At 43.3% G+C, this 17,739-nt stretch overlaps 1 protein-coding gene across 1 annotated transcript in view; it reads right to left on the bottom strand.

Annotated features, from left to right (window-relative positions):
• POF1B (POF1B actin binding protein) overlaps positions 1-17,739 on the bottom strand; it is a 69,391-nt gene continuing 51,652 nt past the window's right edge. Inside the window, exons 10-15 of the mRNA XM_070759755.1 lie at positions 15,361-15,513; positions 13,763-13,873; positions 11,021-11,149; positions 9,366-9,442; positions 7,644-7,761; positions 1-4,134 (exon numbers count right to left, since the gene is read on the bottom strand). Coding sequence (XP_070615856.1) covers positions 4,114-4,134; positions 7,644-7,761; positions 9,366-9,442; positions 11,021-11,149; positions 13,763-13,873; positions 15,361-15,513 — 609 coding nt within the window. The 3' untranslated portion in view covers positions 1-4,113. The remainder of the gene's footprint in view (positions 4,135-7,643; positions 7,762-9,365; positions 9,443-11,020; positions 11,150-13,762; positions 13,874-15,360; positions 15,514-17,739) is intronic.

Genomic DNA, 17,739 nt, shown 5'->3' with positions numbered 1-17,739 from the left:
GAATTCTGGGAGTTGAAGTCCAAATATCTTCAAGTTGCCAAGATTGGGAAACACTGGCCTAGCACACCCTCCGAAGTGGCACCTGGGCCATAGGTTCGCCATCCCAGCTATAGATCAAGGAAGTGAGAAGAGAGATGTGAGCCTCAACACTTTCTCTCTGGCAAGTCAGAAAATATAATAAAAATATAATAAATTTGAAGTAATGTACTATCAAATAAGATGTTTCTGTTATATTGAGGCTTGTCTATGCTTTTCTGTTTAAATAGCCCCATATCAGTTATGGTATGGCTACTCAATATATATGATACATCTGCAGTATATACGCAGTAGGTCACCATTGTGAGTTGACGCTTACATAGATTTAGCTGCCTAAGAATAAAAGCTCCATATGGGAGCTGATTTGAGTTATTTTATTTATTAAGTTTATATGAGGCCCACCTGGTTATCCAGAGCAACTCTGGATAACTCTGACTCATAATAATAATAATAATAATAATTTATTAGATTTGTATGCTGCCCCTCTCTGAGGACTCGGAGCATCCAAAAGCCATTATTGGTACAACAGCATTCAATAATTCTTTCGAATTGTGAATAATAACTGAACCACATTCTCCATATTTTCAATTCCTTTGAAATCACAACATTCACAGAGGCCAGAGTTTATTTTCCATTTCTTCAAAGCGCTCTGTCTAAAAATTGCAACTTGTGTATAAGAGCCTGACCCGACTTGAAATTTAAATCTCAATCGGAATTGCTTCTAGGAAAATTGGCAGAGAGCTCTGGTCTTCAAACAGTCGGTGGAAGTTGTAGATTATCTGTATTTATTATTATTATTATTATTAAGTTTATTATTATTTAGCATTTCAGATCTCTGTGTGTTGTGTTTTTAAAAGAGCGCTGTTGAACAAAAGGCAAATGTTTTTCAGGTCAAAAGATGAGAGATGAAATAAACCTCTTGTCAAAATAGGAAATGAAGTGACATCAAAAGCTGACTCATACATCTAAAAGCCATCATTGATAAATACATTCAATGATTGTTTGGAAAACTTAACTCCTGGGAAATCTTTTGTTTTGAGAGCCGACAGTATAAAGAACATAGCCTTAAAGCTATTTACTAGGTTCCCTTGTCTAAAAGTCGTAACGCAGCTTATAAAAGCAAGTTAGGGTTTAACCAGGTTTCATAGAACTGTGCAACAAAAATAGAGGCAAATAATGTTTTTCATATTCTACCACCATCCCTACCCCGGTCATATACTATTCTACAGAGATTTTGCACTCTGGGTCTGATAGCCCCAAGCCTGTTAGTCTGGAAGCAAGGTTAAATATTGACGTCAATATTAGTTGCACCATCATAAGATGTTCCTTGCGTTGACCAGTCACCGCAAGCTCTTCAGCCTCAAATCCTAAAGGCAATTTTGAGATGGGATCTTACACATGTTTCAACAACTCCATTATTTTCATTTATAAAGTTAGATGGTTTTGAGGGGTCTTCATTGGTCTCTGAGCTGGGTTGCTTTCTTAGACATTTCATTACCAAACTAGGTAACATCATCAGGGCTAGAAGGAAGCAGGCTTTGCTATCTGCTTATGTACAAGACGCAATTACAAACCTCACTGCCTTCTAGTCCTGATGATGGATACCCAGTTTGGTAACAAAATATCTGCAACAAGACAACCAAATTCAGAGAACATCAAAGAGGCCTCATTTCAACCCCGAGCTATAAATAAGTCTCCTTTATTACACAGTTCAGTTGACTCTATAAGCTACCAAGAATAAGCAAGCGTGCTGCATCTAAGCACAGCAGAATCTAAAACATCCGTCTTGCAAATGGGTCATCTGTTCTCCATCTCTCCTTCTTGTCTTCCTGAATTGGAAGGTGAGTCTTCTGCAGCACTAAATGAAAGGCACAACTTCAACCCACCTTGCTTGCAGATGGTGTTAGTTCATCGTATGCATCTCAACACTCGAACAAGCACCATTTTCAAATCCCAAAGCCAGTTTTCAACTTCAGGCTGTAACGGCCTGTAAGCATTATCTAATTTTCTCCGAACAACATAAAAATCTTAACCAACTGCAAAAGCAAAATTCCTTTCTCACCAATTCTCCTTCCAGCCCTTCCCTTCCTCCTCCACATCTTAAGATTTTAGCTTCATGCAACAAATCAAAGCACAGAACAAAAATTTACCGCATTCGGTCCAAGCTTGTCTGTTCAAGATTTGACCCACCGCCCACCGCAGAGTAACTACAGCAATATCAAAAGCCAACCCTACACCCAAATTCTACCGATTAGGTATTTTAACTAAAGGTACTAAGTCCGTCTGTTCCAAAAGGACAGAAAATTGCTAGTGAGAAAATACATGTTAAAGAAAAGTATACTACTTGTCAAATAACTTTTGACTACTATCATTAATAGGCTGTGGTGGAAGCAATCTTAGCATCCCCAGATAAATCCAAAGGTGCATTTTCAAGAGGCAACTGGACTTCCTTGTTTTTTCTGTGAAGAGGTTTTGCTTCTCATCCAAGGAGCTTCTTCAGTTCTGGCAGGATAGTGATGAATGGAAGGATTTATACTCCTTGCAGACAGTTGATCATTTGCATCCATTGTTGAGGCCACTTGGAGGTTTATCTGTGCCCTCCTGGTCACCTGAGTAGTAATCCTGGTTCCTGTGGTCTGCATTTTTTCCTCTGGAAATCCATTCCTACCTCCATTGTGTAGGACACCAAATTGTGTAGCTAAAAGTCTGTCTTGCTTAGCAGTGGGGATTTTGGTCTGTAGCTTTACAATTTGGGGTGAACACCCTTTGAATGGTGTGTAAGTAGGAATGGATTTCCAGAGAAAAAATTGCAGACTACAGGAACCAAGAATACTTGATGAGAAGCCCATGGTTCTTCAAAACACTCCTTGGCTTGCATTGGCTGCCGATCAGTTTCCGGTCACAATTCAAAGTGTTGGTCATGACCTTTAAAGCCCTACATGGCATTGGACCAGATTACCTCCGGAACCGCCTTCTACCGCACGAATCCCAGCGACTGATAAGGTCCCACAGAGTTGGCCTTCTCCGGGTCCCGTCAACTAAACAATGTCGACTGGCGGGCCCCAGGGGAAGAGCCTTCTCTGTGGCAGCCCCAGCCCTCTGGAACCAACTCCCCCCGGAGATTAGAATTGCCCCCACCCTCCCTGTCTTTCGTAAACTACTCAAGACTCATTTATACCGCCAGGCATGGGGGAGTTGAGATATTCCTTCCCCCTAGGCCATTACAAGTTATGCATGGTATGTTTGTGTGTATGTTTGGTTTTATTATAAGGGTTTTTAGCTGTTTTATTATTGGATTGTCACATGCTGTTTTTATTATTGTTGTTAGCCGCCCCGAGTCTACGGAGAGGGGCAGCATACAAATCCAATAAATTATTATTATTAAATTATTACTTCTCAGGTGACCTTGAAGACACAGATAAATCTCCAAGCGACCTCAACAAGCCTATAAAAGGATGCAAATTATCAGTTGTCTGCAAGGAATAAGCTTCTTAGATGAGAAGCGAAACACCTTCAAAGAAAAAAGAAGAAAACCCAGTTACCTCCTGAAAAAAGCACCTTTGGGACAACCATGATCCGAGAATCTCTACCAATTCCCAGATAATATTGGTAACATACTGAGGTTTTCCAATAAAGTAAAAAAAATCCCCAAACATTTATTCCGTAATTATTAAACTCTGCAAACTGAAACGTCAGGCAGGTATCTGATAGTTTCTCAAATCCCTGGAATAAAAACGGAGAAGACGGAAGCATAGCTACCATAAATGTGATTTCTGAATCCCCCAGCCCACACCCCTTCCTGACCCCCATACGTTGCTTCAGTTGACCAATTAAATTCGAAAGTAGAAGCCCACTGCTGCAAATAACAAGTACAAATGCTGCCTTTGCTAGCGTGTGCCTTCACAACCCCTTCCAACCCTGACTGATCCAGAATTATCTCAGGCTTTTAAGCATTACATGGGGGCGGAGGGCAAGCAAAACAATAACACAGCAATATTTGTTCTGATGCAGGTTCTTTGGATTCAGCCACAACTTGTCCAACAGATCTGCTCATTCTCGAAAGAAGCCGGCAAAACTTTAATCAGAAGTGAACGATTCCTGTTGGCAGGAGGGGAGAATAGGACATGTTATTCATCTCCATCTCTGTTGATTACTGATGCATTACTATTTATCCCAAACGTTTTGGGTTTTGTCTAGCTCTGATGTAAGGAGTTGGCCTTCAAAACCAAATAGCAATTAGTAAAATTTAGAGGTCTCCTTACTGTTGTGGTTAGCTCTGGCCCAGCTCCTGCCCCAAGGACTGTGGATGTGGGGGAGACATCCACATGCTGCAGGCCTGTTTTGCCCCCGGTGGAATCTGCTGATGAAGGCTCCTCTGACCAAGAAGACATGAGTGACAGGGAGAAGGAGAGTGGGGCAGACAGCTCAGAAGGAGATCAATTATCTAGCTCCTCCTTGGATTCAGAACAAGAGTTAATGATACAGCCACACATGCGGAGAGCGATGCATAGGCAACAGCAACTGAGAGATTATTATCAAAGAAAATGAGGCCACCTGTGGTTGGGTGGGGCTGTGGTAATTAGTGAGGCTGCTAGAAATAGCAGCCTGTGGGTTTGGCCATTGTAGAGGATTATCTGATCGTTGTGTTTCCTGACTGCTTTACTGACTTTGACCTTTTGTGTTCTGATTTTTCCCCACTTTGAAACTAAACCAGGGCAAAGTGTGTTTCACTTTGTGAAAGAAGGAGGACTGTGAATTGCCTCACAGCTGCAAGCTAAGTATCACAGAACTGATAAGGGACTTGTACAAATTACCAGTTTGTTTGGAGACCAGTGCTCTTTGCTATACCAAAAGAGGGCTTGGTTTAAGTGAATTTTCATTGTAAAGAACATTGTTTTGAATTTTCAAACGTGTGTGTGTGTCTGAAATTTGTACCTGTGAATGTTTGGGAGGATTCTACCAGAGAGCCTGACAGAACACCTAACTAACCTGTAATAATGGTATCCCACCATTGCCTTAGACCAGTGATGGTGGACCTATGGCACACATGCCACAGGTGACACGAAGCCATATCTGAGGGCTTGCAAGGCATTGCCATAAGTCAGCTCCAGCATGCATGCGAATGCTGGCCACTGGATTTTCGGTCTTTTTTTGGCTGTTTTCATTCTCCTCGGGCTTCAGGAAAGCCCCCTGAAGCCTGGGGATGGCGAAAAATGGGCAACCGGCCACCTGGAAGCTCTTTTCCAAACTTCTGGTTGGCCCCTTTGGCAATTTTTCACTGTCCCAAGCGTTCAGGATTTCCTGAACCTTGGAGAGTGAAAAGTAGCCCAATGGGCCTTCCGGAAGACCGGAGGCTTCAGTAAGCCCTGTCCTCACACAAGGGGGCGGGGCAGTGTGAGGGGTTGTGAGCATGCATGGGGGATCAGAGCAAGGGTTGGGTACAAGCCGCCCCATTGGGTGCAAGCCGCCCCGAGTCTACGGAGAGGGGCAGCATACAAATCCAATAAATAAATGAATGAATGAATGAATGAATGAATGCATGGGGGGGGGAGGACATTGGGTTTTGGCTGTGGGCGCACACACACACACTATATCACACTAAACAACCCATTGTAAGTCGAGGACTATCTGCAGAAGTAGTCAGGTATGGGTAGTCAAGGTAGTCCTCGTCATATGACCACAATTTGGAGACCAGAATTCCTATTGCTTAAGCAAACGTTTGATAAGGGATTTTGAATCCGGTGCTCTATTCAAGACTCCCACACACACACACACAATTGTCAAGTGAATCAGTTAAACAAATTGTGTAGTCATGTTGTGGTTGGCTCTGGCCCAGGTCCTGCCCCAGGGAATGTGGAGGTGGATGCAGGGGAAACTTCAACATGGCATAGGCCTGTGTTATTGCTGACAGAGTCAGTTCAGTGTTTAGTTTCCTCGGACAAAGAAGAAGGTGGGAGTGACTTGTAAGAGGGGGGCTTGGCACACAGCCCAGGCAGTCAATCTCCATTATCTTCCATTGATTCGGATGAAGACGTCTTGGACACACACAAGCGCAGAATTATGAGTAGAAGAGACCAAGTAAGGACATATTACAGGAGATAAGAGAGGCCACCTGTGTTTGGGTGGGACTCCAGTAATTAGGGCTGCTGCTATAAACAGCAGCGTGTGGGTTTGGCCGTTATGGAAGAGTATCTGATTGCAATTCTTCAGGAATTGTGCCTTCACTTTGTTTGTTGATTTTTGAAACCAACGCAGAGCAAAGTGTGTGGGTGTTTCACTTTGTGGAAGAAGAGGTGTGAAGTTTCTTCACAACTGCAAGCTAAGTACTTAAAGACTGATTAAGGGAAATTGTACAGACTACCCGGTTGTTTTGGGAAGAGTGCTCTTTGCAATACAAAAAGAGTGCTTAGTTTATTTTAACTTTTGGGATAAAGAACATTGTTTTGAATTTTCAAACGTGTGTGTGTCTGAAATTTGTACCCTTGAATTTTCGGGAGGCTCCTACCAGAGAGCCCGGCAGAACAAGTCATTAAATGAATCTAGCTCCCCCCTTCATTGACTCTCTTGTCGGACGCCCTCTGGGATGCTCGCAAATGGCGGCCGCGTGGCCCTGGGATTCTGCAGCAATTGTAAATAAACGCCAGTTGTAAGCACCCGAATATTTAGCATGCGATCCTGAAAAAGGCCGCGATGGTCGTATCTGTGAGGACCAATCCTAAACACCATTCAGAGTTACTACCACTGTAACTCTGAATGGTTTCTAAATGAACGGTTGTAAGTCGGAGGCTGTTGTGGCCTGTCTGCGTCCTGCTCAGCTTATCACGGATTCTGAGCATCGAGAGATGGGTGTGTTTTGGTATCCTAGGCCAGTGTATTTGGCACCCAGGTCTGATAAGAGGATATGGAGTCAGAGGACTGTTGCACCTCCAGAGGTGGCCATGAGTGACTCGGGAGAAGAGGAAATGCCTCTTCTCTATGCAAAGGTGCGCAGGACTATTAGCAGGCAGGATTATTTGAAATGGAAGAGATCTATGTGTGAATTGCTCTATAGAACACTTGGCCACGCCTTGTGACTATATAAGAAGGTGTTTCGTGATGAACTACAGTATTTGTGAACGTCCACATTCGACAAAAGGGACATGGTTTAGATATTGTGACTGAGAACTATTTCTGCTAGAATTAAATATTAGAAGCTGCAATTTGCCTCTCCAGGATTCCTGCCAAGACACTGTGAGTTATGGTGATTAAAAGACTGCATCAAAGAAACATCTTAATGAGTTTTTGGCTTCTGGTCTGAGACTGTGATAAGAAGCCAGTAATGAGTCTTGGAATGCTTCTGAGTGTTCGCTGGTATCTATTTATGCAGTTCATTATTTCTGCTATGAACATTTTTAAAATATATTCTGGAAATCTTTATATGCGTGTTTCAGTTGGGGGGGGCATTTCTTGGGGGGCTTCTCAATTAGACAGAACAAAGGCTGCCTGCAGTTCGGATTTGGTTACTGTGTTCCCACGACCTCCCCTCTTTTCAAATCCTAAGGTTCAGATCCTGAAGCTCCTGCACCACTTAACGGTATGCGGCAGACCTTCTGCCAGGGGAAGTTTACCTTCTGCCAGCTCTCTCCGGTTTTTTCAATCACAATCGTCTGGGTTTCCCCAACATTGGATGACGTAGTATTGTAGTCATCTGACAGGAGGCCCAGGATAGGATAATGATTCCTGTATCTGGGGGGAGAAAAGCGAGGAGAAGTAAGACATCAACAATGACTAATTTATTTATTTATTGGATTTGTATGCCGCCCCTCTCCGCAGACTCGGGGCGGCTAACAACAATGATAATAAACAACATGTAACAATCCAATTTAATAAAACAACTAAAAGCCCTTATTATAAAAACCAAACATACACACAAACATACCATGCATAACTTGTAATGGCCTAGGGGAAGGAATATCCTAACTCCCCCATGCCTGGCGACAAAGGTGGGTCTTGAGTAATTTGAGAAAGACAAAGAGGATGGGGGCTGTTCTAATCTCTGGGGGGAGTTGATTCCAGAGGGCCGGGGCCGCCACAGAGAAGGCTCTTCCCCTGGGGCCCGCCAAACGGCCTTGTTTGGTCGACGGGACCCGGAGAAGGCCAACTCTGTGGGACCTTATCGGCCGCTGGGATTCGTGCGGTAGAAGGCGGTTCCAGATGGGTTAATGGATGAATCGGAGTTGGAAGGGGCCCTGTAGGTCATCTAGTCTAACCCCCCGCCCAAGCAGGAGACCCAGCCTATTCCAATGCAGTCCAGTTTCTTCTTGAAAGCCTCCAGTGATGAAGCTCCCACAACTTCTGAAGGCGACTTCTGTTCCATTCAGGGGCCTATTCCAGTTACCGCTGCTACCAGTGCATTGTGCGCATAGCTTCGGTTGTCTTGCATGCCTGTGTGTGTGTCCCAGCAAGATTTTCCTTCTGCGCAGGAAGCAAAATCTCGCAAGGGGATGCGCGTGAGAGATTTTGGTGATTTTTTTTTGGGTTCTCATACTTCAAAGCAGGGTTATAACCCGTCTATTGCAACAATTGACACAACTAGATTGGAAGCCAGCTAAGGGTTAGCGGTTTGGGCATCAGGCTAGAAACTGGGTGGCGGTAACTTCTTCGGCACAAAGCCTGGGTGACTTTGATCCAGTCATTCTCTCTCAGCCCTAGAAAGCAGGCAATGACACACAGCTTCCAAATCCTTGCCAAAAATACTGCAGCGACTAGTCAAAGACTGAGTCACTCTCTCTCACACACACATAGACAAAGTTTGTACAAGGATTCTACCCCACCCTATTTTTAAAAAAATCAAACTATTCCAGCTGAGTTATGTCTGATGGAATATAATTTTATTTATCTACTTTTAGAAGAAATGGAAGGCTACATATGGCATAAACATTCCTGCATTGTTTCTATTTTTTTTCTTTTGATTTTTTTATAATTTTGATTTTCTCCAGCGGATCGGGAGACCAAATTTAATGTTAACTGTGATAAAAAGTGGTGAAACCTTTTCTATCTCAACCTCTCCTACGAAATGTAATTGCAAATCTTAGCTAAATTAAACCCTGCCAGAGGGAATTACTGCAGTTTTTAATTACATTTTTTTTAAAAAAAGAAATACATTCTGTAGATTTTATTCTCAGTAACTGTACTTTTTTCAATAAGTTTTAGCTTTTGCTGTTTGGTGATGTATTTCTTTTTAAGTCTGATGGCTTGTGGCTGCTGATTCAGGACAGAAATATTGGTACCCAAAAAATAAATACACCTTTTCAGAAACAGAAACAACCAGTTGCTCATAATAGCATTACTTTTTTGTGATGATGGTTTTTGTGATTCCTTGGGATGGGTTGATGGTTAATTTTTCTTGCCTCAATCTGAAGAGTTCCTAAAAGATTAAAAAAAAACATTTCAGGCAAAAAGACATCATCCCTTATAGACTATTCAACATTTGATACTCTGTGGTTCTCCTTTGACAGTGCCAAATCTTCCTAATGCTATTTAAGTTTGCTGAAAATAGGAAAGGAGATGTAAATTAAACACTGACTATAATGAAATTCTAAAGGACACTGTTGTGAGTGGTCCATGTCCGGATCAGCTGTTTACAGATTTCGAGGACCAGGAGGTGGAAGAATACTGGCATCGCAGACCAGTGTTCTTGCCATCTGAATCTGAGAGTGAGAGTGAAGGAGAGTTGGAACCTGGGGAACCACCAGAGACTGTAGAAACACACACACACACAGTTAGGGCAATATTGGAGGAGGACGTTGAGGACCCTATACAGTGGTACCTCTACCTAAGAACGCCTCTACTTACTAACTTTTCTAGATAAGAACCGGGTTTTAAGATTTTTTTTGCCTCTTCCCAAGAACATTTTCCACTTACAAACCCGAGCCTCCGAAACTGTAACCGGAAAAGGCAGGGAGAAGCCTCCGTGGGGCCTCTCTAAGAATCTCCTGGGAGGAAACAGGGCGGGAAAAGGCAGGGAGAAGCCTCTGTGGGGCCTCTCTAGGAATCTCCTGGGAGGAAACAGGGTGGGAAAAGGCAGTGAGAAGCCTCTGTGGGGCCTCTCTAGGAATCTCCTGGGAGGAAACAGGGCCGGAAAAGGCAAGGAGAAGCCTCCATGGGGCCTCTCTAGGAATCTCCTGGAAGGAAACAGGGCCTCCACCCTCCCTGTGGTTTCCCCAATCGCACGCATTATTTGCTTTTACATTGATTCGTATGGGAAAAATTGCTTCTTCTTACAAACTTTTCTACTTAAGAACTGGAACGAATTAAGATCGTAAGTAGATGTACCACTGTATTAGACGCTAGTGTTAGGAGAATGAAAGAAAGACATGAATATCTCTATAGCTAGAGATCTAGACATTGAATATTTCTACCCCTGGCATAATATTTAGAACAGGCTGCTGGGAAAAGAGGTGTGGCAAGCTTGAAGACGGTGCTCTGAGAGAATGCTCCAACATTTCTGAATCTCAGTTCCGTTTTTTACAGTAGATCTTTTAGTTCCGAACAGTGAGTAAAGTAACAAGAAAACCAGACATCTCTAATTAGTGAAGATTTTGCTTTTAGTTTGGTGTGATTCCCTGAGCCTTATCTGCCAGCTTGAAAATGCTTTAGACTTAAATGATTTCTTGAAAAACTGTGTTCAAACTATCCCTTTGCTTCGATCCATGTTTCCAACGTGTGTGTTTGCTTTATAATAAATAATTTATCCGTCAAACAGAACAGACACCATTCCAGGAGAAAACTGAGACTGAGAGTCGAGTTCTTGGTGTTTCCTGATCTTATTTTCCTTGTAGACGTTTCATTACCAAGCTAGGTAACACCATCAGTGAAAGGGGGTGTGAGGTTTTGCTGGCTTTTATATACAGCCTTGCTAGTCTCAGCCGGGATGTGACTTTTCCTTAATGGTTCCTTCATTAAGGATCGAGTCAAGAATCTGCCCCAACCCTCCGTTACTTACGTCTTCCTGTCGTTTGATGCAAGCCTCCCTGTCTTCTAACTTGAGCATCAAATCTTGGAGTCTTATCTGGAGGTCAGTGTCGCTTCCTTGCTTTCTTGAGAAATCCTTCTGGAATTCGGACAAGGAGCTCTACAGAAACAACAAAGCTCATATCAACAAGTGCTCCGCCCTATCGAAATATCAGAGAATAACAGGGTTGGAACGGATCTTGGAGGTCTTCTAGTCCAAACCCCAGCTCAAGATGGAAACCCTAGACCAATTCAATGACTATAGGGCACAGCACACCAAAACAACTAGACACAAGGACATTTCCCACCCTCCCCAAATGCCATCACTCTGTTTAACATCTACTTCTATCTCTTCTCACTTATGACTATAACAATGTAGCCTGTATCTTTCGATTTATATTGTTTTTATTTGATACAGTTTGATAGCTTATTAGTAACCCTGACTATCATTAAGCGTTGTGTCTTTTTATTCTTGATGAATGCATTTTATTCTCCTTATGTACACTGAGAGTATATACACCTAAAACTAATTCCTTGTGTGTCCAATCACATTTGGCCAATAAAGAATTCAAATCAAGTCTAAGTCTATTCTACTCTACTCTACTCAACCTCCAGTGGTGGAGTACTCACAACTTCTGGAGGAAAGTCATTCCATTGTTTAATTGTTCTCACTGTCAGGAGATTTCTCCTTGTTTGTAGGTTTATTTATTTATTTATTTAATTACAGTGATCCCTCGATTTTCGCGGGTTCAAACTTCGCGAAACGCTATACAGTACCACGGTTTTTCAAAAAATATTAATTAAAAAACACTCCGCGGTTTTTTTTCTATACCACGGTTTTTCCCACCCGATGACGTCATACGTCATCACCAAGAGTCACTTCTCTCTCTCTTTCTCTTTCTTTCCTGCTTCAATCATTCTCTGCTTCAATCATTTTCTCATTTCTCTTTTTTTCTCCCCTTTTCTATCATTTTTTTCTCTCTCTCTACCTTCCACTCTCCCCCCTCTTGCTCTCTCTCTCTTTCTCCCTCTCCCTCTCTGTGAGAACGCCTGCCCCCACCTCTCCTGCAGCCCCCTCACTGATAGCTGGGACGAAAGTGCTCTCAGCTAAGGGACTGTGAGAGGGGCGAGGCAGGCATTCTCAAAGTGCTCAGAGTGGCTACCGGCCGAATGAGGAGGATGAGAAGCCGTAGCCGCCAGCGCTGCTGCAGGAGGACCCGTGTCCGAAGAAAGCCAGTGAGAGGGGTGGATCGGGCGGGCGGGCGGTAGCAGCAAGGGGGCCGGAGGCGCTGGGGGGGCAGGGGCAGCCGACATTCAAAGCAATCTTTGCCGACCTCCGCACTTTCGTCGCTCCCTGCCCTAATTTCAAGCCCGGCTCCTTGCGCTGCCTTGAAAAAGGGTGCGTGGGGGTAGTTTTTGGCTGTCCATAGCCAAAAATGGTGTTTTTACTTCCGCACCGCTACTTCACGGAAAATCGACTTTCGCGGGAGGTCTTGGAACGTAACCCCCGCGAAAATCGAGGGAACACTGTATTTAGATTTGTATGCCGCCCCTCTCCGCAGACTCGGGGAGGCTCACAACAAAACAAAACAGCTCATGACAAATCTAATAATTATAATTTAAAATATTTTTAAAAAACCATTTACTAAGCAAACATACATACAAACATACCATGCATAAATTGTATATGCCCGGGGGAGATGTCTCAGTTTCCCCATGCCTGACGACAAAGGTGGGTTGTAAGGAGCTTATGAAAGGCAAGGAGAGTAGGGGCAGTTCTAATCTCTGGGGGGAGCTGGTTCCAGAGAGTCGGGGCCGCCACAGAGAAGGCTCTTCCCCTGGGGCCCGCCAACCGACATTGTTTAGTTGACGGGACCCGGAGAAGACCCACTCTGTGGGACCTAATCGGTCGCTGGGATTCGTGCGGCAGAAGGCGGACCCAGAGATATTCTGGTCCAATGCCATGAAGGGCTTTAAAGGTCATAACCAACACTTTGAATTATGACCGGTAATTGATCGGCAACCAATGCAGACTGCAGAGTGTTGGTGAAACATGGGCATACCTAGGGAAGCCCATGACTGCTCTCGCAGCTGCATTCTGTACGATCTGAAGTTTCCGAACACTTTTCAAAGGTAGCCCCATGTACAGAGCATTGCAGTAGTCGAACCTCGATGTGATGAGGGCATGAGTGACTGTGAGCAGTGAGTCCCGGTCCAGATAGGGCCACAACTGGTGCACCAGGCGAACCTGGGCAAACGCCCCCCTCGCCACAGCTGAAAGATGGTTCTCTAATGTGAGCTGTGGATCGAGGAGGACGCCCAAGGTTGCCTCTGTCCTTGATTAGTTTCCACCCATTGCTTCTTGTTCAGTTTTCAGGTGCTTTGGGGAATAAGTTGACTCCCTCTTCTTTGTGGCAACACCTGAGATACTGGAACATTATGTCACTCCCATGCCTTTGAGTGAAGTTGGATCACTGATGGATATCACTTTTCAGTTTTCCTGATAACAGCGTAGGACTTGTTTGCCACTATCTTCTATTGAAATGCCCTAAGCTAGTCTACACTTCTGGGATGTCCACTTGGTTCACTGTTCAACAATCTTAACCCAGCTAGGTTCCAGGCCAGACGAGGCCAAACAGGTGTCAACATCTGTAGAGGGCCCAGCTCTACAAAACAGGAATGGCTTAACAGAGAGTCAATCAGTAAGGCCTCCTTGATAAGGAAGCCAACTTACCCGCAGACTGCGGATCTCTCGGTCTTTATCCTCTCGGAGTTGGTTGATCATCTCTACGTAGCGGCTGGAAAGTTCATCTGTGGTGGTCTGGCCCAGAGGGTTGGTGGAAGCCTGAACAAAGGAAAAATATTTTAGTTTCTGCAATAAAAAATCCCTCGCTAATAGTTCTTTGAAGCAACCTCAACATAATGAGATATTTATAATCTGGATCCTTCTTTCTTTCTTTCTTTCTTTCTTTCTTTCTTTCTTTCTTTCTTATTCTTTCATTCCTTTCTCTCCCTTCCCTTTTCTTCCTTCCTTCCTTTTGTTCATCTTCTTCTTTCTTTCTTTCTTTTCTTCCTTCTTTTACCTTCTTTCATTTACTTTCCTTTCTTTTTTTCTTTCTCTTTCTCTCTTCCCTTTATCTCTCTATCTCTGTGTCTATTTTTCTTTTCCTTCTTTTTTCTTTCTCTCTCTTTCTTCCCTCCTTTCTCTTCCCTTCCCGAGTCCAGTTTATGCTAACTAACTACCACTGGCCAAAGTCTTCACTTACTTACTTACTTACTTACTTACTTACTTACTTACTTACTTACTTACTTACTTACTTACTTACTTACTTACTTACCTACCTACTTATTTATTTATTTGGATTTATATGCTGTCCCTCTTTGAAGATTGTATCTTTTTTCAATAGGGATCCAGTTGATTGAATCACAATTCAAATTAAACGCACTAAAATTGATGCTCATGTATGTTCCATTCCCAACTTGCTTTTTCACAGCGCAGCCCCCAATATGCAACATGACTGCAAATGTATGGCCATTGTATCTAATTTCCTGTTACAATGCTGCTTCTGGATCCAAGCAAGACTTGGCAAGAATAGAAAGCAGCCCTCAAAGGAGACCACTGGCACAGGGGATGGTCATCGGCCTTTTTTTTTAAGGGGATGCTCCACCCTTTTCAAGGGTAGCCCTTGGAATTCTAAACATCAACTAACCAAAGGAAAGAGGAGAGTTGGAGAGTTTTAATAATAACAACAACAACAACAACAACAACAACAACAGAATTGGAAGGGACCTTGGAGGTCTTCTAGTCCCACCCCCTGCTTAGGCAGGAAACCCTACACTACTTCAGACAGATGGTTATCCAACATCTTCTTAAAAACTTCTAGTGTTAGAGCATTTACAACCTCTGGAGGCAAGCTGTTCCACTGATAAATTGTACTAAGTGTCAGGAGATTTCTCCTTAGTTTTAAGTTGCTTCTCTCCTTGTTTAGTTTCCACCCATTGCTTCTTGTTCTATCCTTAGGTGCTTTGGAGAATAGTTGGACTTCCTCTTCTTTCTGGCAATCCCTGAGATATTGGAACACTGCTATCATGTCTCCCCGATCCTTCTTTTCATGAAACTAGCCATGCCCAGTTCCTGCAACCGTCCTTCATGTGTTTTAGCCTCCAGTCCCCTAATCATCTTTGCTGCTCTTCTCTGCACTCTTTCTAGAGTCTCAACATCCTTTTTGCATCGTGGCGACCAAAACCAAATGCAGTATTCCAAGTGTGGCCTTACCAAGGCCTTGTAAGGAGGTTTAACACTTTGCGTGATCTTGATTCTATCCTTCTTACCTGGAGTCTCAAATTCTGGATTTCCTGCTCCAAGGCTCGTTTGCTGTATTCCAGGTCCTTCAGCCGGAATTCCCGCTCGCTGTCGTTGTGACGGAGAGACAGCAGCTGTTCTTCCAGGGAACGGCACTTCAGAGTGTATTCGCGGAGGGCTTGCTGCAAAAACCCACCCCAGCCAAAAAGAAACAGCTTTGGATGACTTTGCCAGCTGGGAAAACCTAATTCCTTTAAAGCTTAGCTTAATGCATTTGCATTTGTATATCTGTATACAAATCTGTATACATTTGTATTTTCACAATTCTCATTGGGCTACAGTCCCTAGATGCTGATCACCTTGAAATAATTCCGAATGTTCATCCTATTATAGATGGACTTTAAATAAACAATAGAATAGAATATAATAGAATAGAATAGAATTCTATATTGACCAAGTGTGATTGGACACACAAGGAATTTGTTTGGTGCATATGCTCTCAGTGTACATAAAATAAAATATAGATTTGTCAAGAATCATGTGGTTCAACACTTAATGATTGTCATAGGGGTCAAATAAGCAATGAAGAAACAATCAATATTAATAAAAATCTTAGGATACAGGCAACAAGTTACAGTCATACAGTCCTAAGTGGGAGGAAAAGGGTGATAGGAATGATGAGAAAAAACTAGAAGAAATAGAAGTGCAGACTTAGTAAAAAGTTTGACAGTGTTGAGGGAATTATTTGTTTAGTAGAGTGATGACGTTCAGGAAAAAACTATTCTTGTGTCTAGTTGTCTTGGTGTGCAGTGCTCTGTAGTGACATTTTAAGGGTAGGAGTTGAAACAGTTTATGTCCAGGATGCGAGGGGTCAGTAAATATTTTCACTGCCCTCTTTTTGACTTGTGCAGGTCCTCAATGGAAGGCAGATTGGCAGCAATTGCTTTTTCTGGAGTTCTGATTATCCTCTGAAGTCTGTGTCAGTCTTGTTGGGTTGCAGAACCAAACCAGACAGTTATAGAGAAAGAATAATTATATATAGAAATAAATTATATATAATTATAGATAGAAAGAATAATGAAGCTTTTGAACTTTGGTGTTAGAGAAGACTGTTGAGGAAACCAAGGACAACCAAGAAGTCCAAGGGATCATTGACGTAATCAATCCAGAATTGAGGGGTCCTTGATACGCTCTGAGCGTCACAATTTTCTTGCAGATGTTTCATTACCAAACAAGGTTGCTCTCAACCCCATTCCTTACTAGCACTGATGGTGTTACCTAGTATGGGTAATGAAATGTCTGCAAGTAAACAGCCAACAAGGACCCTTCATTTCAACCCTGAGCTACAAATATTCTCCTTTATCAGCAATCCAGAGTTCTTACTTTAAGCACCAAAGTTCTGATTCATGCTATACTACTTAGCACATATTATGCCTCTATAGAGCAGTGGTTCTCCACCTTTCTAATGCCGTGACCCCTTAATACAGTTCCTCACGTTGTGGTGACCCCCAACCATAAGTCTAGTGCCAATTTTCCCAACAGAGCTTTAAGCTGATTGGCAGGAAGGTTAGAGGGACACCCCCACTGTAAATGCCTGATTGGTCGGATTCTAAAAATATGTTTTAAGGCGCCAGAATAGAAGCTTTAGTTCTTATCACCATGGGAAATTTGTCTTTTCTCATGATCTTAGGCGACCCCTGTGAAATGGGAGTTCAATCCCCAAAGGGGTCCTGACCCCCAGGTTGAGAACCAATGCTCTAGAGAGGGCTGGGAAAGCTGTAAGGAAAGAGAAGAAGTGGAAAACTAACAGCAAGGAAAATGGGCCACTATTGCAGTGGGGATGGACCAAGTTGGGGCCAGATCCACGGAGAAAATCTATGGGGTTGCTAAGAGTTAATACCAATCTGATGGCAAATCACCAGTATTGTACATCATGTTCATACATCAGACTTAAGTCACCTTTCATTATGGTTATTGCCTAAGACTCAATCTAGATATACATGGAAGCTATACAACAGGGGTGTCAAACTCACGACCCAGGGGCCCATAGGGTAATTAGATCTCGCCTGCAGGTGCTTAGATCTGGTCTGCGGGGTGCTTAGATCTGTTCCCTTGGATGCTTAGATCTTGTCTGAAAGATGCTTAGATCTGATCTGCAGGGAGCTTAGAGCTGGTCCATGGGGTGCTTAGATCTGGCCTATAGGGTGCTTAGATCTGGCCTATAGGGTGCTTAGATCTGGCCCGCAGAGTGCGTAGAGCTGGCCCATGGGGCCGCCTTGGAAACAGCGAAGACTTGATCCATGGTGCCTCTGCCAGCAAAAATGGAGCTTGTGAGAGCCATTTGTGGTCCTCCTGAACTCCATTTTTGCTGGCAGAGGGTTGCAGGAGGCTGTCACAGCCGAAAATGG

The sequence above is a fragment of the Erythrolamprus reginae genome, chromosome 8 (genome assembly GCF_031021105.1).
Source record: "Erythrolamprus reginae isolate rEryReg1 chromosome 8, rEryReg1.hap1, whole genome shotgun sequence".
Lineage (NCBI taxonomy): Eukaryota > Metazoa > Chordata > Lepidosauria > Squamata > Dipsadidae > Erythrolamprus > Erythrolamprus reginae.
This window is presented reverse-complemented; position numbering and strand designations above follow the sequence as displayed.